General features: G+C 71.5%; 6 protein-coding genes across 6 annotated transcripts in view; 2 read left to right on the top strand and 4 right to left on the bottom strand.

Moving 5' to 3' along the window:
- The window catches only part of AURANDRAFT_63420 (hypothetical protein), a gene marked incomplete at both ends in the record, with an annotated part of 8,137 nt that extends 4,430 nt beyond the window's left edge, over positions 1 to 3,707 (top strand). Inside the window, 4 exons of the mRNA XM_009037800.1 lie at positions 4 to 336; positions 483 to 1,859; positions 1,988 to 3,055; positions 3,132 to 3,707. Coding sequence (XP_009036048.1) covers positions 4 to 336; positions 483 to 1,859; positions 1,988 to 3,055; positions 3,132 to 3,707 — 3,354 coding nt within the window. The remainder of the gene's footprint in view (positions 1 to 3; positions 337 to 482; positions 1,860 to 1,987; positions 3,056 to 3,131) is intronic.
- A 3,725-nt stretch (positions 3,708 to 7,432) lies between these two features.
- On the bottom strand, positions 7,433 to 7,825 carry AURANDRAFT_6838 (hypothetical protein; the record flags this gene model as incomplete). The annotated part of the gene is made up of 1 exon (XM_009037747.1): positions 7,433 to 7,825. A coding segment is annotated over one exon (393 nt), but the record flags the coding sequence as incomplete, so codon positions are not given.
- An 886-nt stretch (positions 7,826 to 8,711) lies between these two features.
- Positions 8,712 to 10,947, bottom strand: AURANDRAFT_63422 (hypothetical protein; the record flags this gene model as incomplete). Its single annotated transcript, XM_009038150.1, has 2 exons — positions 8,712 to 9,287; positions 9,499 to 10,947. 2 exons carry the CDS (start codon positions 10,945 to 10,947, stop codon positions 8,712 to 8,714), a joined length of 2,025 nt encoding a protein of 674 aa, XP_009036398.1.
- A 1,360-nt stretch (positions 10,948 to 12,307) lies between these two features.
- AURANDRAFT_63423 (hypothetical protein) lies at positions 12,308 to 13,377 on the bottom strand (the record flags this gene model as incomplete). Its single annotated transcript, XM_009038149.1, has 2 exons — positions 12,308 to 12,731; positions 12,860 to 13,377. The coding sequence occupies 2 exons, from the start codon at positions 13,375 to 13,377 to the stop codon at positions 12,308 to 12,310; spliced, it is 942 nt and encodes a 313-aa protein (XP_009036397.1).
- Positions 13,378 to 14,420: 1,043 nt separating this feature from the next.
- Positions 14,421 to 14,897, bottom strand: AURANDRAFT_24822 (hypothetical protein; the record flags this gene model as incomplete). Its single annotated transcript, XM_009038148.1, has 1 exon — positions 14,421 to 14,897. The coding sequence occupies one exon, from the start codon at positions 14,895 to 14,897 to the stop codon at positions 14,421 to 14,423; it is 477 nt and encodes a 158-aa protein (XP_009036396.1).
- Positions 14,898 to 15,931: 1,034 nt separating this feature from the next.
- AURANDRAFT_25327 (hypothetical protein) lies at positions 15,932 to 18,485 on the top strand (the record flags this gene model as incomplete). The annotated part of the gene is made up of 2 exons (XM_009037801.1): positions 15,932 to 17,485; positions 17,682 to 18,485. Coding segments are annotated over 2 exons (2,358 nt in total), but the record flags the coding sequence as incomplete, so codon positions are not given.
- Between the last annotated feature and the right edge of the window lie 795 nt (positions 18,486 to 19,280).

A 19,280-nucleotide genomic window follows, 5' to 3' on the forward strand; every position in this document is an offset into this window, starting at 1 on the left:
GAGGCGCACGCGCTCGAGACGGCGGCGCTCGCGGGCGCGCCCGCCGCGCCCGCGATCCGCGCCGCGGGGCTCCGCGGCGTCGCGCGCGGCCTCGGCCGCTGGGCGCGGCGCCGCCGCGGCGCCGCGCTCCGGGCCTGGGCCGCCGCCGCGCGCCGCCGCGCGCCGCCGGCGCCGCCGCCGGGCGGCGGCGCGCCGCCCCTCGACGTCTCCACCATCCACTCGAAGATCCGGTCCATCCGCGTCGCCGACCGCAAGTCGGCGCTCGCGGACATGCTCCACGCGACGGAGCTGCTCCACCACGCGGCCGCGCGGAACCAGGAGGCCAGGCAGCTCGACGTGCAGCTCGCGTAAACGTCGCGTGGCTTGAAGTGTCGCGCTAGCGTTACCAGCACCGTCACGGTGACGGCAGCATCGTGCGGCCGCTACGCCGCCGTCGCGCACGAGTCGCGTCTCCGGAGCGCCCGCCGTCGTGGAACGGGCAGCCCAAAACCATGGACGCGTCGAACTACGACCCCATGGCGGCGCTGGACATGGAGAAGCGCACGGGCATCAAGCACGCCGACATCGACGACTTCCTCGAGCGCGCCAAGGCCGTGGAGCAGAAGATCGAGGACATCAGATCGGGCAAGATCTCCGTCGAGCAGCTCGCCGCGGAGCAGGAGGCGGAGCTCCGGGCGAAGAGGGACGCCGAGGCCGCGAAGATCAAGCGCCTCGCGGAGATCGCCGAGCGCGAGAAGCTCCGCAGGGCCAAGGAGAAGGCGGAGGAGCGCGAGAGCTGGTGGCGCGGCGCTGACGCCATGTACGGCGACGGCGACGACGAGCCGAGCGACGCCATCGAGCGCGACGACGCCGACGAGTCCGCCAAGGACGCGCGGCTGCGCAAGTACGAGAACGACTACGGCCGCTGGAACGAGGGCCGCTGGACGCCGAAGGACCCCGCGACGCTCGAGGAGGAGGCCGCCGTCGAGAAGGAGAAGACGGACAAGGAGAACGCCGTCTTCGAGAAGAACAACAAGGAGTTCTGCGACAACTTCATGGCGGACATGGAGGTGCGCGAGAAGTCGAAGCAGAAGAAGGACGACACCGCGACGGCGACGCGGCTCAAGGGCAACCGCTACTTCAAGGCGAAGAAATACGACGACGCGCTCAGGCTCTACCGCGAGTCCCTCGGCGTGCGGCCCTACGAGAAGACGACGCTGCTGAACGTGGCCCAGGTCTTCCTCAAGATGGCGCTCTGGGACGACGCGCTCGAGTTCGCGAAAAGGGCCGTCGTCGTCTCGAGACGGGAAGGGCCGGACTTCCACGCCAAGGCCCTCGCGCGGCGCGCGGCGGCGCTGGAGCGCACGGGGGACCTCGACGGGGCCGCGGCGGACCTCGACGACGCCCTGGCGCTCCTGAAGCACCAGACCCACGCCGCCGCGGAGGACGCGCGCTGCGCCGTGCTCCGCCAATTGAAAATCGTCGAGCAGGCGCGGCGCGACGCGGCCGCGGAGGCCCGCGCCGTCGACGAGGCCGCGGCGCTCGCCGAGGCCGCCGCCGGCGCGCCACAACTCAGCGACGCGGAGAAGACGAAGCGGGACAGCGAGGAGCTGCTCGCCGCGTTCTCGAAGATCGCGGCGAAAACGGAAGGCGGCGGAGACGCGGTGCTCGACCACGCGCTCAAGATGATGGAGGAGACGGGCCGCGGCGAGTCGCTCCGGGCCGTCGACGACGTCCTCGAGCGCGACATCGCGAGCCTCGGCGACGACCGCGCGGCCGACGTGTCGAACCTCGCGCGCCTCGCGGCCGCGCTCCGCAGGGCAGCACAAGAGAGCGAAATTCCCAACTTCAAAGGCTCATATCTCGGCCGTTTTCCACTCGTTTCGGCTGATTTTTGGACGAGCGATCATCTCTCGGAACGGCCTCGAAGCGTGGATGTGGTTTTCGTAACGCGCGCGCGCGAAACACTCACGTTGAAGCGACGTTGAATCACCCTTGTGCTGCCCAGGCGCTCCGGTCGTCGGCGGACGCGCGCGCGCTCTGCCGCGTCCGCGGCGGCCTCGGCGCGCTCCTCGGGCGCCTCGGCGCCACGGAGCGGCCGGACGCGGGCGCGCTGGAGCAGGCCTACGACGGCGGCTTCGACCTCGGGGACGGCGGCATAGGCGCCGGCGACCTCGACGCCGCGGCGGCGGCGCCGGCACCGCCGGCGACGGGCGCGGCCAAGGCGCTCGTGCTGTCGACGCTCGCCGCCGCCGTGCGCGGCGAGCCCAAGTCCAAGGACCTCGCCGTCGACGGCGGCGCGCTCGAGGAGATTTTGACCGTGTTTGCAGACGACGGCGGCCACTTCGAACACGACGCCGCCACGCGCGCGTCGGCCTGCGAGCTCGTCGCGGAGCTCGCGGCCGCCGACGGCGCGTCGGACCGCGCGCGCGGCCTGCTGGCGGCGCACCTCCCGCTGCTGCGGCGCGTCGCGGCCCTCGCGCGCGCGGGCGGCCCCGCGCTCGCGCGCGCGCGCGCGACGCCGGACCAAGCAAAGGCCGCGCTGCCCGAGGTCGCGGCGGCGGCCCACGCGCTCAAGTGCCTCCGGGACCTCGCCGAAGACGAGGCCGCGCGCGCGACGCTGCTGCGCGTCGGCGACGAGGGCGACGTCGCGGTCGTCGAGGCCGTCGCCGTCGCCGCGAAAGCCGCGGTCAGTGTAAAAGCCGCGGACCGCGCCGCGGCGGCGCGCGCGGCGGCGAAGACCCACGCGAAGAACCCCATGGCGGCCATGGGCGACCCGGCGGCCATGTGCGAGGCCATCGCGGGCGAGCTCGCGGACTACGGCTGCGCGTGTCTCGCGCACCTCGCGTTCTCGGAACAATTCCGCCCGGCCTTCGCCGTCGCCGTCGCCGGCGCGCGCGACGCCCGGGCGACGCCCGCGGGCATTTTGCTCGCCGCCGCGCGCGACGCCGGCGAGGCGCCCGAGGTCCGCGCGTCCGCGCTCGCGGCCGTGACGAACGCGTGCCTCGGTGCCGAGGGCGCGCGCGCGGTGCAGGCCGCCGAGGCCGCCGGCGGCGTCGCCGTCGCCTACGCCTTCGTGCGCGCCGGGCGACGACGTCCGCGCGCGCGCGGCGGGGCTCCTCGCGCGCCTCGTGACGGCCGCGGGCCACGAGGGCTCGGCCGCGCGGACGCTCCGGGCCGCGCCGGGCGCGCTCCCGGCGCTCGCCGCCGTCGTCGCGGCGCTCTCGAAGCTCCGGGGCGACGCGCCCGCGGCGGAGGAGCGCGACGCGCTCGTCCGGGCCATGGCCGGCGCGCTCGCGGCGGACAAGGACCCCGACGGCGCCGTGCGCAACTTCCACGCCAAGGGCGGCTACCGCGTCCTCGCGGCGATCCTGCCGCGGCCCCGGGCCGACCTCGGCGCCGTCACGGCCACCTCCGTGTCCCAGCCGCCCGTCGACGGCACGCGCGTGTCGCCGTCGTGCGCGTGCAACGCGGCCAAGGTCCTCCTCGCGGCGCTGTCCAACGACGACGCGGGCCTCCGCGGGGCCGTCGCCGCGGACCTCGCGGCGCACGGGGGCATCGAGAAGCTCGTCTGCTGCCTCGCGAACTACAAGGAGATGCCCGTGCGGCGCAACTGCGCCGTGTGCCTCGCGAAGCTCATGGCCATCGACAAGGACCTCGCGCCGCGCGTCCGCGAGCTCCGCGGCGTGGAGATGATCACGACGCTCGGCAACGCGCTCATCGCCTAGAGGGCGCCCGTCCTAAGGGTGTCGTCGTATGATATCTCGCCTAAGGAGCATCCAAAACGCACCCCGCACTTGGGCATGATCCCGATAGGCCCCTGTTTGGGAGTCAGTGGGGGGAGTAAAAAAAAAAAAAAAAAGGGAGGGGGGGGGGGGGGTCGGTGGTTCTGGAGCTACCAGGGTTGCAGCGGAAGCGAGCGGTCCGTGAAGATGCGCAGCTTGCCCTCCTCGGTGACGTAGGCGCGGAGGTACGCCTTGAGGCCGTAGGGCACGCCCGCGGCCTCGCCCGCGCCGCCGAATCGGTGGACGCACGTGAACAGCTTGACAAAGTCTGCGCGGCCGCCGGCGAAGCTGTCGGGGTCCGCGGTCACGTGGGTCTTCCGCTTCTCGTCGTAGATGAGGATGGTGCCCGACGTGGTCCGCGGGTCCACGTGCGCCGCGGGACCCGCGGGCATCGGATTCGAGACCTTAACGACTATCTCTTTGTCTGCCGTGCGGTCCTTGTTTGCGCGGACCTTGCCGGATTTGCCGCCGCTGAGCGAAATTCTCTCCGTGACGCAGCCGCTCGGGTCGATGCCCATCGCGGCGAGGCGGCCGGCGAGCGCGTCGGCGCTCGGATCGACGTCGACCCAGTCGCCGCCGTCCTCCGGCGGAGCGCAGACCTGCTTGTGCGCGGGCCAATGGCTCCTCTGGCACGTCGCCGAGCAGTAGATCTTCGCCTTGCACCGCGAGCACGCCTTCGTCGCCGGCCGCCCGCACGCGAGGCACCCCTTCGCCGCGCGACCCGCCGCCCACCCGAGCGGTGCGAGGACGCTCGCCCGGGCGCCCGCGACGCGCGACTGGCGCGCCGCAACGAAGGACGGGCTCAGCGCGGCCTGGTTGAGCGCCAGCTCGGCTTCGAGGGCCTCGACGGCCGACGCGGTCGGCGGCGTGATCTCGCGCGCGCCCGTCATGCCCGGAAGCTCCGACCGGATGAAGGCGGCGAAGGCGGCGTCGGCGAGGCGCCTCGGCATGTCGCGGACGGCGAAGGACACGGGGATGACGGGGCTCTCGCCGGCAGCGCGGCAAAAGGGCCGGCCGATTGGGACGACGAGGAGCACGCGCGTGCCAGCCGCTCGGTCGCGGAGCGCGAAGCCCGGAGAATTGCCGGAGCTGGCGGCGTCGAGGATCCGCGCCATGGCCACGAGGCACATCTGCGCGTCGCCCGCCGCGCCGGCGCCGGCGGGAATCGGGGGCGCGAACGCCTCCGCCGTCGGTCCGCGCCACGCCGGAAGCTCGAGGGGCTCGAGGCCGCCGAGGACGCCGCTCGGCGCGGAGATCGGCGACGGCGCGGGCGCGGGCGCGGGCGCGGGCGCGCGGGCACTTCCCGCCCAGCCCCGCCGCGCGAGCAGGCTGGTCTTGGCACCGGGCATCGCGTGTGGCCACCTGGGCAGCACAAGGGTCGTTCAATGGCACTTCACGTTTGAACCATCGATTGTCAAAGGAAAGACGCTTCCGAGCGCGGGGATGGGAGCCTTTGAAGTTGGGAATTTCTCACCCTCGTGCGGCCCCGGAGGCCGCCGCCGCGCGAGGAAGTCCGGCGCGATGGCGGCCGCGTTCGCCTCCAGCTCGCGCACCACCCCGGCCAACGCGCCGGCCGAAGCCGAGATCTGGGTCATCTGAGAACCGTCGTCTGTCGCTTGGAGCGCCTGGACAAAGCGCTGCACGTCGCGGGGGAATTGCCAGTTACTCCAGTGCACGACGATGACGGGCTCCGTCCCGGCGGAGAGCACACAGTGGAACTTGCCGTCGAGCCGAACGCAGTCGATGATCAGGTTCGCGGCACCGGGACCCTCGGCGTCGACGCAGAGACGCACGTGCGACGCCGCCGCGTCCGCATCGTGCGCGGCCTCCACCAGCCCGCTCAGCGCCGACGCGGCATCGTAGTGCTTGCGCACGCCCCCGGACCGCGCCCAAGGCAGCGATCCCGTCCAGTCCGCAAACGTGGACGGATCCAGCGGATCGTAATCGTACGCGCTGCCCCACTCGAGCTTTTTGTTTGACATGCACGTTTTGCATTTTCGCTTCGCGGCCTTCGCCTTCAGCTGCTTGGCCGAAAATTCTGAACATCGCACGTCCAAGCCGCAGTGGCCGCACCTACGAGTCTCCGCAGACATCTGGCACTAGATCGAGCTGGGGCTGCTTCACGAAGACTTCGTGCTTCAATTGCACTGATAACGAAACGGGGCTGCCCGGGCCCTCGATCAATATGGCCCGGCTGGTTCGCATCCTCGCGGCCTTCATGATCGCGCTCGCGGAGCCGCTGGAGCCGGCCGCGCGCGACGGCTGCGCCGCCGACCGCGCGCCGGCCAACGCCGAGGCCAACGCCACCAACGCCAACGCCACCGCCACCGCCGCTGCGCCGGCCGCCGTCGCCGCGCCGCTGGCGGTCTACGACGGCGTGCTGCCCGAGGCGCTGCTCGGCGAGCTCGTCGCCCGGGTCGGCGCGCTCAAGGCCGCCATGGGGCCGTCCAGCGCCCGGGGCACGGCGTCCTGGGCGACGCTGCCCCTCGAAGAGACCGCGCCCGGAGCGGACCTCGCGGTCGACGCGACGCGCTTCGTCGCGGCCGCGTTCGCGGACGTGCTCGCGCCGCTCGGCGCCCGGTCCGTCAAGTGGGTCATCCACCGGCGGCGCCGGAGCGAGCCGCTCCAGTTCCACTTCGACTCGGCGCCCGCCGAATCCGGAGCGCCGCGCGCGACGCTGCCGCTCGCGAGCGTCGCGCTCTACCTCGTCGACGACGACGCGGCCCTCTTCGCCGCGCTGCCGCCGCGGCTCCGCTGCGACGGCATGGCCGTCGTCGACGGCGACCCCTCCTGCGACGTCGCCGCGCTCGAATCGGGCGCCGTGCTCGCGCCGACCGTGTTCGCGGAGGCGACGCTCGTCGCGCCGCGGCGGGGCCGGCTCGTCGTCATGCCCCGCGGCGACGTGCTGCACGGCATCCTCCCCGCGCCGGACCGGGCCGACGGCGCGACGCGGGACGTCATCACGTGGACCTTCTACGGGTCCTCCCGGGCCGCGGCGACGGCCGCCGCCGTGGCGCACGGCGCGCCGTTCGCGGCGGCGCCGCCGCCGCCGCCGCCGACGGCCGCCAAGCGGGACGTCCTCGCGGCGACGACGACGGCGCGGATCAAGCTGAAGATCCCCGTCGTCCGCCGCGAGGCGCACTACGACCTGCCCGTGCCGTCGCTCGCGGCGCGCGCGGCGTGCGACGTGTGCCGCGTCGAGTTCGCGACCGTCGACGTCGACGCGGACGCGGCGCCGCCGCCGGCGCGCGGGCCGCCGCCGCCGCCGCGGCGCCGCGGGCGGCGCCGGGCGCCGGGGCGCGCGGAGCTGTGATAACGCGGTTAGGGCCTGCGCGTCTCTCAGGTTGAGCCTCACGGCAATGGCAAAATCGCTCAAAATCTTACACCCCGGGCTAAGCTTACCCCTGGCTCTAGCATCATGTCGTTCTCCATGCTCCCTCGGCGGCGTCGTCCTCGCGCCAGGCAGGCTTCGCGTTCAAGAACGCCAGGCACCAGACCGCGAAGGTCGGCGCGGAGAGGAACGCGGCGACGACGACGCCAAGGCCAAGCACGACTCGACCGCGCGCAAGCGCAGCATCTCGGGCTCGGGCGACGACGAGGCGTAAATTAGGCTATACTCGCGCGTCGAGGTGCGCGAGGGCCTTGATAGAGTTCTCGTCGCCCTTGGCAGCGGCGCGCTCGAACCAGTATCTGGCTTTGCCGAGGTCGACTTCCGTGCCGTCTCCGTCCATGTAACAGCAGCCAAGGTTATTCTCTGCAGCGGTAAAGCCTTGATCCGCCGCGAGCGTGAGGTACCGGAACGCTTCTTCAAATCTCTTCTCAGCATCAAGTCCACGCGCTAAATTGTATTGCGCGACCGCGTGGCCCCGATCTGCGGCCGTGCGATACAGCCGCTCCGCCTTCTTTTTGTCCAGCTTGACGTTAGTTCCATTCTCGTACAATGCCGCAAGGTTAATCATCGCGTCCACATCTCCGAGCTCCACGGCGCGCCGGTAAATCCTCGCGGCTTTCTTATCGGATTTCACGAGGCCGTAGTAACCGACGCGGTAGGCAACTCCCAAACACGTAATGGCTTCCGGCACCTCGTTCTCCACATGGCGGCGAAGACGCGCGAGCTGCTCCGCACCGCTTCCTAGCGGTAAACGACAGAGGGGACACGCGCCGAAGCCGATCTTGTCCTCGCATGATTGGCAGACGTTTCGGCAGCAGCAGGTGCGAAGCACGGGCATCGCATTCACGTCCCACTCCTCGAGACAGATCGGGCACCGCGAGCCCCACCGCGCCGATGTCGGCACCGGTTCCGGGTTCGCCTCGCGCCGCGCCCGGGCGGCTTCGTGTTCCGCCGCGATGCGCGCGCGGACCTCGTCGGCGTGCGACCGCGGCGCGGGGCCGTAGAACACCTCGCGCGGCGGCGACGGCGGGGGCGTCGGCGCCTCGGCCCGCGCCGCCTCCGCGGCCTGGACCTTCTTGCAGGCCTTCCGGTGGCCCCGGTCGCGCCAGTCGATGCGTTGGCAGTCCGTCGAACAGTAGGCCGTCGTGCCGCACCCTTTACAGGGCCGGGCATCCTTCTTCCCGCAAATCGTGCATATGTTGAGCGCCAGCTTCGTACGGTTTTTTCGCGCCTCGTACTCTCGCTTCTTCTTGATCAATTCCGGGTCCATGGCCTCTGACCGCGCGAGTCCTTCTTCGCTTGAGCTCGTAGATCGTCTACTCGAGCGAGTGGGGCACAAAATCCCACAGCCCGAAATCAGCGAAAGAGACCTCGCCGAGCCCTGGCCTTCGTGCACGGCATCTCAAGCACCTCGCTCGCGTTCGAAGGCCTATCCGAGAGGTGCTATGCGACGGCACGCCTGGACGACACTTCAAGATGATTTATTTGAAAATTCAATGTAGATGTTTCTCCTAAAAAAAGAAGGCAGACCTCCTCGAGCTGTGATAACGACGCGGTTAGGCCTCGCCGCGGAGCTTGCGGAGGCGGTCGGACGCGGGCCGCCGCGACCCGCCGCCGGCCGCGGACGCGTGCGCGGCCTTCTGGGCCATGTACTGGGCCATGGAGTCGTCGACGTTGCGGTCCGCCGCGCGCTGCGCGTCGCGCTGGGCCCGCCGCTCCGCGTCCGTAACCGCGGGCTTCGCGGGGGGCTGCGCGGGCTCCGCGGCCGGCGCGGCGCGGAAGTCGAACATGGCGCCGAAGGCGTCCGCGTCGTCGTCGTCCGCGGGCGTCGGCGACGGCGCCTTCTTCGCCGGGGGCGTCGGCGGCACGGGCGTCTTCGCGGCGCCCCGGGCCTTGGCCAGCGCGACCTTGCCCGCGGGCGCGCGCTCCGGCGGGCACACGGCGAGCTGGACGGCCTCGAACCACGACGGCGCGCCGCCGCGGGGCCCGCGGACCTCGTAGGGCACCCTGCTCAGGTCGTCGTTGAGGATCTCGCCGACCTCGTTGCCGCGGATCGCCGGCTCGTTGGCGCCCTGGCGCTTGACGAGCGCCGGCGCGGCGTCCTTGTACTCCGGGAGCGAGTTCCTCAGCACCTGTGCCGAATTCAAATCTTCAACTCGACTTCAATGTGCGCATCTGCGACAGTTTCGACGCAACCTCTTCGGCTTTGCTTCGAGAACTCGACGAGAGCAATCGATTCGTCCAAAAATCAGCCGAATCGACTTCGATTTGACCGAGCTAGAGAATTCTGAAGTTTGGTCAGGACCACCCAAACCAGCGGTTGAATTCGGCACAGCTCAGCACGACGAGGTCGCCGGGCTCGAAGCGCCGGTCGCTGAAGTTCGCCGCGAAGGGCCGCGACGCGCGGACGCGCGCGACGGTCGGCAGCGTCGCCGGCAGGGTTTTGTCGTCCGGTTGCTTCGCGTGCTTCGCGAGCCAGGACGGCGCGCGCGTGATCGACGGCCGCGGCTTCGGCGGCGCCGCGGCCGCGGCGCCGCCGTCGCCCCGGGGCCGCTCGGTTTCGGCGTCGTTGTCGCCGTTCTCGTCGTCGTCCGGCGCGAAGCCGGCGTCGACGGGCGACCGGCCCGTGCCGCGGCAGGCGACGCAGACGCACGAACTCCCGGACGGCAGGTCCTGGCGGCCCGCGCCGCCGCACTCGCAGCAGGGGCGGGTCGACGTCGCGCCCGCGGCCAAGTCCCAGACCCGCAGCACGCGGTCGCTGCCGACGCAGTAGGCCTGGTCGCCCCCGGGGACGCTCACGGCCGTCGTCCACCGGCCCGGCGCGCACCGGAGCTCGCCCGCGAGGCCGCCGCCGGTGCCCCAGAGCGCGACGCCGCCGTCGCGCGACGCGGAGAGCAGCCCCGCGTCGCAGAGCTCGAGCGTGACGCCGACGTCCTGGTGGAAGCCGACGGTCTCCGACGGCGCGGCGAGCTTTCGCGGGTCCCACTTGGCGACCTCGCTCGCCTTCGGGAGGCCGCGCGCGCGCGCGGGGTCGCCCCAGTCCTGGAAGCACCGGCCGAGCGTGTACCAGTGGTCGCCGTCGGCGGCGAGGCCGACGACGCCGCCGGGCACGGCGGCGCCCGTCTCGGAGGCGAACGCGCCGGGCTTTCGCGCGTCCCAGGCCCGCGCGGCGCCCGCGGCGTCGCCGACGACGAAGACGTCCCGCGCGGCGCGGCGCGCGACCCGCAGGCCGTCGGGCGCCGCCGGCGAGCACGCGACGCACGCGCCCTCGCGCGCGAGGTCCCAGATGCGGCACGTGCCGTCGTCGCCGCCGCTCGCTAAAACGCCCGACGGGTCCGCGACGGCGAGGGACCGCACGGGGCCCGCGTGGCCCGTCATGGACCGCTCGAGGCGCCCGTCGCCGGCGTCCCAGACCTTGACGCAGCCCACGGCCGTGCCCGCGAGCGCGCCGCCGCCGCAGAGCCAGCCCCGGCTGGTCCCCGGCGGTTCCAGCAGCGCGAGGTCGAACTGCCAGCTCTCGACGGCGACGACGCCGCGCTCCCCGAAGCTCGCCCGCGCGTTGCCGCCCAGGCCGCTGCAGCAGACGCGGCCGTCGGCGCCCGTCGAGTAGGCCACGGGCGGCGACCGCCGGGACACGCAGAGGCGGTCCACGGGGATCCTGTGGGGCAGGACGCACGCGGCGCCGTCGGGCTCCGCGGGGGGCGCCGCCGACGCCAGAGCGCCGTCGGCCACGGTCGTGACCTTGTGGCCGCCGCCGACCGCCACCTTGCTGCTCGTCGCCGCGGGCGGCATGGGCAGCCGCGCGTTCGCGGCCAGCTCGAAGCCCGTTAGTTCGACAGAAGCTTTCAGACTTGCACTTTTTATTGAACATCGTTAATATCTCTCACCGATGCGCCGTGCTGCGCGATGTGCCGCAGAGCGATTGCTGCGCTGAAGAGTGACGCACCGCCGCGCGCTTGTTGAGCGCTAGTCTTTTCGCCAAGCGCGCCGCAACGACAACACCGCCGCGCGCTTGCTGAGCGCGAGGCGTTTCGCCATGGCGACGGCGCCGCTCTTCGCTCACCTGGCGACGCGCGTCGTCCACAGCCCGCGGACGGGTCGCCTGCTCTACCGCGTCAACTGCCTGCCGCCGTCGACCTGCGACGTCGCCGCGCTGTCGCCGGCGGCGCGGCGCGCGTTCCGGGAGCTCGACGTCGCCGCGGCCGTGCGATCCTTCGTCCGCGGCAGCGCCGAGGCGCGCGCGCTGCGCGACTGGCCCGTCTTCTCGCCCATGTACCTCGGCCGCGTCGCGATGCGGGTCCTCGACAAGGACGGCACGCGCGTCGTGCTCTCGGAGCTCGACCCGAAGCTGCCGCGGGGCGCCGCGCTGCTCGACGTCGGCGCGGGCCCCGGCGACACGACGCTCCAGTTCTCGCCCCACTTTGCGTCGCTCGCGGCGCTCGAGCCGTCGCCGCCCTGCCGCCGGCTCCTGCGGGCTAGGGGCATCGACGCGCACGGCGACGCGCGCGGCCTCGCGGGCCGCGTTTTTGATGTTGTGAGTTTGCAGAACGCCGCGCGCGAATCAAATCTTCGACTCGACTTTGAACAATGTGATCGTATTCGCATGTTTCGACACAAGCATGTTCGATGTGCTTCGAGAACTCGATGAGAGCAACCGATCCGTCCCAAAATCAGCCGAATCGACATCGATGTGACCGAGCTCGAGAATTCTGAAGTTTGGTCGGGACGCCCCAAACCAGCGGTTGATTTGCACACAGGCAGAACGTGCTCGACCGGTGCGCGGACCCGCGCGGGCTCCTCGCGTTCGCCGCCGCCGCGCTCCGGGACGGCCCGTCGCGGCTCTGGGTCGCGCTGCGGCTCCCCGTGGACGCCTACCAGCTCAACTGGGACGGCAGCGTGGCGCCCCAGGCCGCGCCGCTGCCCGCGGACCTCGCGGGCGCGGAAACGTGGGAGGCGGCGGCGTCGGCGGCCGTCGACTTCCTCGAGGACGCGACGGGCCTCGAACTGGAGCGCCTGTCGCGCGTGCCCTACGTGACGATCGCGCGGCGCCGGCCCGGGGAGCTGCTCGACAGCCTCGACGACGCCCTCTTCGTGCTAAGGCGTCGTTCCGCGTGACTTTTGCAGCCCGGGGACCCCGCGCTCTCCGTTCGCGTTAGCGCGCCGGGACGAGGAGCGGCGTCGCCCCGGCCGCGAGCCACGCGCCGGACCGCGCGAGCGCGGCGCGCTTGGCGTCGTGGCCGTCGATCCAGTTCGCGTGGGCCGTGACGGCGCCCCGGGGCGCGTCGGCGGCCCACTTGGGCCGGTTGAAGGTGCGCTTCGCCGAGCAGAACGTCTCCGGCGGCAGCGCGCACGCCGCGGCCGCGGGCGCAGCGCCGCGCGCCGCGGCGTTGAACGCGGGCAGGTTCCGCTGGGGCCCGCCGGCGAGGGCCGCCGCCCAGGCGTCGAGGAGCTTCGCGGCGCCCGGCGACGGCCGCAGGGCGAGGAAGCCCGGGTTCAGCAGGCCCTTCTCGCGGTGCTGCGTCTGCGCCCACGCGTCGCAGCCGCTGGATCGGAGGTGGGGCCGCGGGTCCCCGAGCCTGGGCAGCACAAGAGTGATTCAACGTCGCTTTAACGTGAGTGTTCCGCGCGCGCGCGTTACGGAAAAAACATCCACGCTTCGAGACCGTTCCGAGAGATGATCGCTCGTCCAAAAATCAGCCGAAACGAGTGGAAAATGGCCGAGATCGGAGCCTTTGAAGTTGGGAATTTCGCTCTCTTTTGCTGCCCTGCCCCGAGCCAGACGACGTCGAGGTCGCTGAAGACGAGGCGCGACGCCGGATCCTTGGCCCAGGCACCGTCGGCCGCGAGCGCCGCGAGCTCTGCGGCGAGGTAGGCCGCGCGCCGCGCCATGAGTGTCGCGAAGCCGCGCGTCTCGAAGCCGAGCGCGCCGCCGAGGGGCGCGGCGCCGGCGGCGGGCGGCGCGACGGCGCGCCGGTAGGCGTGCCAGCCTGGCGGCGGCGCCGCGGCCCAGGCCTCGAGGTAGGCCGCCGCGGACTCGTCCTCGGCGATGGCGACGAGCCCCACGGCGCCGGCGACGCCGGACCGCTCGAGCCACGCGAGCCAGTTCTCGAAGAAGTCCGTGTAGTGGGCGCTGCACGTGACGACGACGACGGTCGCCGGCGGGCCGCCGAGCGGCGACGCGACGGACGCGAGCAACGATAGCAGGCAGCCGCGGCAGCCCATCATTACATCATTGTCCTCTCATTCTTTTTGTTGAATGGGGGCAACTCTGGCTTGGGCAGCCAGCTTATGCGCTTTCAAAAGTCTCGCTGCCGCCACACGTCGTCTCGAAACTTGTCAGGCGTCCGTGGGGCCGTCTCGCAGCAGCGCAGTTTCCACCGCGGAGCATGGCCTTCTCGCTCGCCATGAAAGTGGCCATCGAGAGCGGCGATGTACGAGGCATTGAAACCGCTTTGGCCACCGGTGACGACATCAACGCACGTTCTAGCGATGGACAAAGTGCGTCGCGACCCCCCATCTGGCGCCTTCGACGCCCCATCGCAGGGATCACACCAGTGATGCTCGCCGTGTACCACGACACGAGACGAAACAACCAGACAAAGGTTCTCCGTTATCTTTTGGAGCGCGGCGCGGATCCGAACGTCACGACGTCGAATGGCGAGACAGCCCTACAGGTCGCAGTGATTCTACTTCCCTGCGACGATCTCACGGAGCACGACTACGAAAACACGTTTAGTTTCGAGTCCCTCGTAGAAATCATGCAATTGTTAATCGCACACGGCGCAGACGTGAACGCCGTCGACCGAAAGGGGCGGACAGCGCTCCATTACGCTTGCCACGAAGGCGAAATCGATCTGATACGTCTACTGCTGCGACACGGGGCCGGACTTCCGAACAGCGCGATCGCGGTGTGCGCCCACGCTTGCGAACTCAATTCGGCGTCCGCGCACTACCAGGCGTGCCTCGACCTCGTCAGATGCGTGCGCTCCGCGGGTTCGTGGCAAAGGTACGTGCGAGAGCCGTCGGCGAACCTCAAAGGCCTCCGCTACCTCTGCCTGGCCGGCCGCGCGACGGCCCCGCCGAGCCTCGCGCGCCTCTTCGGTCGCCCGCCGGTCCGATCCCCAAAGGGCGCGGCGACCCGGTCGCGGCGCCGCGAGAACAGCATCGCGCGCACGCCGCTCCCCGAGGAGGTCTTCGCCCACGTCCTGGGGTTCTGGGACCCGCGCCGCGACGAGCGCCCGCCTCGTCCGAGTTAAGCCGGAGCCCTACTCGACCTCGAGGGACTTGCGCGCGTAGTCCGGGTTGTGCTTCTTGTAGTTGTCGAAGAGCTCGAGGAGCTTCGCGCAGTAGAGCGCGTGGTACTTGTCCACGTCCGCGGCGGTCGGCTCCGGGATGTGGGGCAGGCCGAGCGGCCGGCCGCGCGCGAAGACGAGCTTCACGGGCCGGGGCAGGGGCAGCCCCCAGCGGCCCCAGAAGAGCGTGAAGGAGACGCCCGCCGCGCGGCTCAGCGCCGCCAGGGGCCCCGCCGTGAGCGCCTCGAGGACCGTCGTGTTGCCGAACATGTAGGACGGCACGAGGTCCGCGCCGCTCCGCAGCGCGAGCTTGACGAAGCCCTTGCGCCGGCTCAGGATGACGGCCTCGCGGTCCCGCGACGACGAGAAGAGCTCGAGCATGCCGCCGACGTAGAGCGCCGCGGAGCCGCGCGCGAGCCGCTTCTTGAAGACGGCCGCGGACGCGTCCATGACGCCGAAGAGGCCGACGACGTCCTTGAGCAGCGGGATCCACCGCAGCACCGACGCCACGGCCGTCGGGAAGTCCTCGGCGGGGCTGCCCGGGTAGTAGACCGCGTCGCCGCCCGCGTCGCAGGGCGCGCCGAAGCCTGGGCGGGAAAAGGGTGCGAAATTCCCAACTTTGGAGGCTCGAATCTCGGTCATTGGACGGGCGATGATCTCGCGGAGCGCTCTCGAAGCGTGGATCTTATTTCTGGAACGATCGCGCGCGGAACACTCATGTTGAAGCGACGTTGAATCACCCTTTTCCCGCCCCGGCCGAAGCTCGAGATCATCGCGCACGTCGCCACGAACGGGAAGACGCCGTGCGGGTGGAAGCAGAAGACGAAGCGCTCGCCGCTCTTCGTCCGCGCCGCGACCTCGCCGTCGCTGAGCTCGTGGTACTCCTCGAAGCGGAAGTATTTCGGGATCTGCCGCATCGCGCGGCTCCGGAGGATGACGCCGCCGAGTGTGGGCAGCCATTTGCCCGGCACGCAGAGCGACAGCAGGAGCGGCGACGCCAGGGCCCACTTTTTGGCGGTCTGCGAGCCGAGGCACGCGTAGGCGACGGCGTAGGCGATGTAGACCGGCGCGAGGTAGTAGATGACGCTAAAGGTCGACGCCGCCGCGAAGCCCAAGCGGCGCTCGCCGGGCGTCGACTGCAGGTAGGAGCGCGTCGGCGCCGCCAGCGGGAGCTTCGGCGGCGGCTGGCACATGGCGAGGCAGCAGCTCGGCTCGGCGCTGCGGCGGGAGACGTCGGGCTGTGTCGACGCGGGCTGCGGCGCGAGAGACGTCATCACATCGTCATCGCAGGTGATGTTTGCCATCTCCACAGCTCGGTTGGCGAGCAGTGGCGAGCAGCCAATCGCGAGAGAGGAGTTGGCCCCCGGGGGGTGCCCGACGCTCTCCGCGCGCGCCGCAGCCAGCCGCGGCCCGCATCTCTCGCGCACCGCGCACCGACCGCACCCCACTCGCGCACCGCACTCGCGCCCACACCCCCGGAAACCATGTCGCGGCGCGGCGGCGCCGCGTCCGAGTCGCACCTCGACGTCTTCCGCCCCGGCCTCGACGACATGACGCTGCTGTCGAGCCCGACGCCCAACGGCATCCGCGACAACCTCAAGGAGCGCCTGGGCAAGAAGGTCATCTACACCTACATCGGCCAGGTGCTCGTCGCCATGAACCCCTTCACGTGGCTCAACCTCTACGGCGCGGCCGACGCGCGGCGCTACATGCGCCAGAGCCGCCTCGACGTGCCGCCGCACGTCTTCGCCATCGCCGAGGCCGCGTTCCGCGCGATGACCGACGAGGAGGAGTCGCAGTGCGTCATCATCTCCGGCGAGTCCGGCGCGGGCAAGACGGAGGCGTCGAAGCACATCCAGACCTACTTCGCGCTCTGCTCCGCGGGCACGGGCTCGTCCGAGGTCGAGCGCGTGAAGAAGGTCTTCCTCGAGTCGAACCCGCTCCTCGAGGCCTTCGGCAACGCGAAGACGCTCCGGAACAACAACAGCAGCCGCTTCGGCAAGTACTTCGAGCTCCTCTTCGACAAGTTCGGCACGCCCAAGGGCGGCGTCGTGACCAACTACCTCCTGGAGAAGTCGCGGACCGTCAAGCCCGGCGCGGGCGAGCGCAACTTCCACATCTTCTACCAGCTCGTCGCCGGCGCGGCGCCCGACGCGCGGCGCGCGCTCGCGCTCGCGGGCGCCGCGGAACACTACCCGTCGCTCGCGACCTGCGCGACCGTCGCGGGCGTCGACGACCGCGACGAGTTCCGCGCGACGCGAAAGGCCATGGACGACGTCGGCCTCGACGCGCCGACGCGGGACCTGGCGCTCCGCGTCGTCGCGTCGACGCTGGCCCTCGCGCGCGTCGCGTTCTCGCCGCGACAGGTCGGCGACGCCGAGGGGTCCTCCGTCCGCGACGCGTCGCCGCTCGAGGCGGCGGCGCGGCTCCTCGGCCTCGACGCGGCCGCGCTCACGGAGGCGCTCGGGCGCCGCGTCCTCGAGACCATGGCGCCCGGCGGCCGGGTCGAGACGTACGACGTGCCCCTGAACCCGACCCAGGCGGCGCTCGCGCGCGACGCGCTCATCAAGTCCGTCTTCTCCAAGCTCTTCGACCACCTCGTCTCCGCCGTCAACGACGCGCTCGACCCCCAGTACGACGACGACGCCGACGACGAGCTGTTGAACGTCGGCGTTTTAGATATTTACGGCTTCGAGATCTTCGACCGCAACGGCTTCGAGCAGCTGTCCATCAACTTCGTCAACGAGAAGCTCCAGCAGATCTTCATCGCGCTCACGCTCAAGGCGGAGCAGGAGGAGTACGTCGCCGAGGGCATCGAGTGGAAGGAGGTCAAGTACTTCAACAACCGCGTCGTCTGCGAGCTCATCGAGGCGAAGCGGCCGCCCGGCGTGCTCCTCGTCCTCGACGACGTCTGCAAGCAGATGCACTCGCGGCCCGGGAGCCAGGTCGACGCCAAGTTCCAGGACACGGTCTGCTCCTGCCAGCAGAGCCACCGCCACTTCGCCAAGGCCAAGCGCGGCTTCGTCGTCAAGCACTACGTAGCCGTTCCCGCGTCCTTTTTCGCCCTCGTTCGAACGACCCGCGATGATGCCACGGTTCTTATTTCATCGTCGACTGAAGGACAAGAAAAGTCCGCGCCGTGTTGACCGTCATAGCCTCCCACTGAGCGACCGCCCCCCCCTCTCCCCCGGCGACCGCGCGCGCGACGCCAAACGACCCGCGCGGCGCCTCTAGGCGGGCGACGTCACCTACGACGTGAACGGCTTCGCCGAGTCCAACCGCGACGAGCTCCGGGGCGACCTCCTCGCGCTCCTGTTGGCGAGCGGCGACGGCGCCGTGCGCGAGCTCTACGAGGACGAGGCCGAGGCGCGCGCCAGGGCCAAGGAAGACGCGGACCGCGGCGGCCGCGGCGGCCGCAAGGGCGCGGCCGGCCCGACGGCGGGCCGCAAGATCCGGGACCAGTGCGGCGCCCTCGTCGCCGCCCTCATGCAGTGCGAGCCCCACTACGTGCGCTGCGTCAAGTCGAACGACGACAAGCGGGCGCTCGCCTGCGACGACGAGCGCGTGAGCCACCAGTGCAAGTACCTCGGCCTCCCCGAGAACGTCCGCGTGCGCCGCGCGGGGTTCTGCTACCGCACGGAGTACCACCGCTTCCTCGAGCGCTTCAAGACGCTGAGCCGGGCCACGTACCCGCGCGAGTGGACGGGCAGCGACCGCGACGGCGCGCGGGAGATCGTCCGCGCCGCCGCGAAGCTCGGCGGGCCGCTCGCGACGCTCGGCGACGGCGGCGAGACCCAGTTCGGCCGGTCCAAGCTCTTCGTCAAGAAGCCCGAGACCTACTTCGCCCTCGAGAAGCTGCGGGACGACGCGCACGCGCGCTACGCGGCCAAGATCTCGCGCGCGGGGCGCCGGTCCAAGGATCTGCGCGACTTCGTCGCGCTGGCCAAGGACGTGAGCCGCCGCTTCGCGAAAGCGGGCAAGCGCCGCCGCGCGAGCTCCGCGAACCGGCCCTACGCGGGCGACTACCTCCGCGACGACGCCGCGCGGGCCGCGGTCGCCGCGTGCGCCAAACATCGCGGCGACGGGTCGCGCGTGCTCTTCGCCGACGGCGACACCTTCTCCCAGCTCGTCAAAGACGGCAAGGGCCCCGCGGCCTTTTCGCGGCGCCTCGTCGCCTGCACGGCCAAAAGCCTCTACGTGCTCGAGGACCGGGGGCCCGGCGCGCCCTTCCGCCGCTTCGCGCTCCGCCGCGTCGTCGACGTCGACGCGCTGCGGTCCGTGGCCGTGTCGACGCGCGCCGACGGCGTCGTGGTCGTCTCCTGCGGCGCGCCGCAGGACGCGCCCAAGGCCGTCAAGGCGGACTTGGTCAAGAGCGGCGCGTGGCAGAAGAACGGCGACGTTTTGGAGTGCCCCGCGTCGGGCAAGAAGTTCGGCGTCTTCGGCGCGCGCCGCCACCACTGCCGGTCCAGCGGGCGCATCTACGCCGCCGAGGCCTGCGAGGCGCGCCAGGCCTTCCCGGACCGGGGCTGGCCCAAGCCCGAGCGCGTCCGCGACGACTTGTTCGGTTTAGAACCGTGCGACGCGCTCGAGGACCTCGTCCTCTACTCGGAGCGCCGCTCCGAGCTCGTGGGCGTGCTCCTGCGCGCCAACGGGGGCGCGACGCTCGCGTGCGCGGACGGCGTGGCGTTGCACGGCGCGGCCGCGGCGTCCGTGCGCCCCGCGGCGGCGCTGCGCCTCGGCGCGTCGTCCGCGGGCCGCCGCGGCGCGGAGGCGCGGCCGCCGACGCTCGCCGTCGAGGGCGACGCGCTCCTCCTCGACGCGCCGCCGGGCCTC

Source organism: Aureococcus anophagefferens (assembly GCF_000186865.1).
Source record: "Aureococcus anophagefferens unplaced genomic scaffold AURANscaffold_7, whole genome shotgun sequence".
In the NCBI taxonomy this organism is placed as follows: domain Eukaryota; class Pelagophyceae; order Pelagomonadales; family Pelagomonadaceae; genus Aureococcus; species Aureococcus anophagefferens.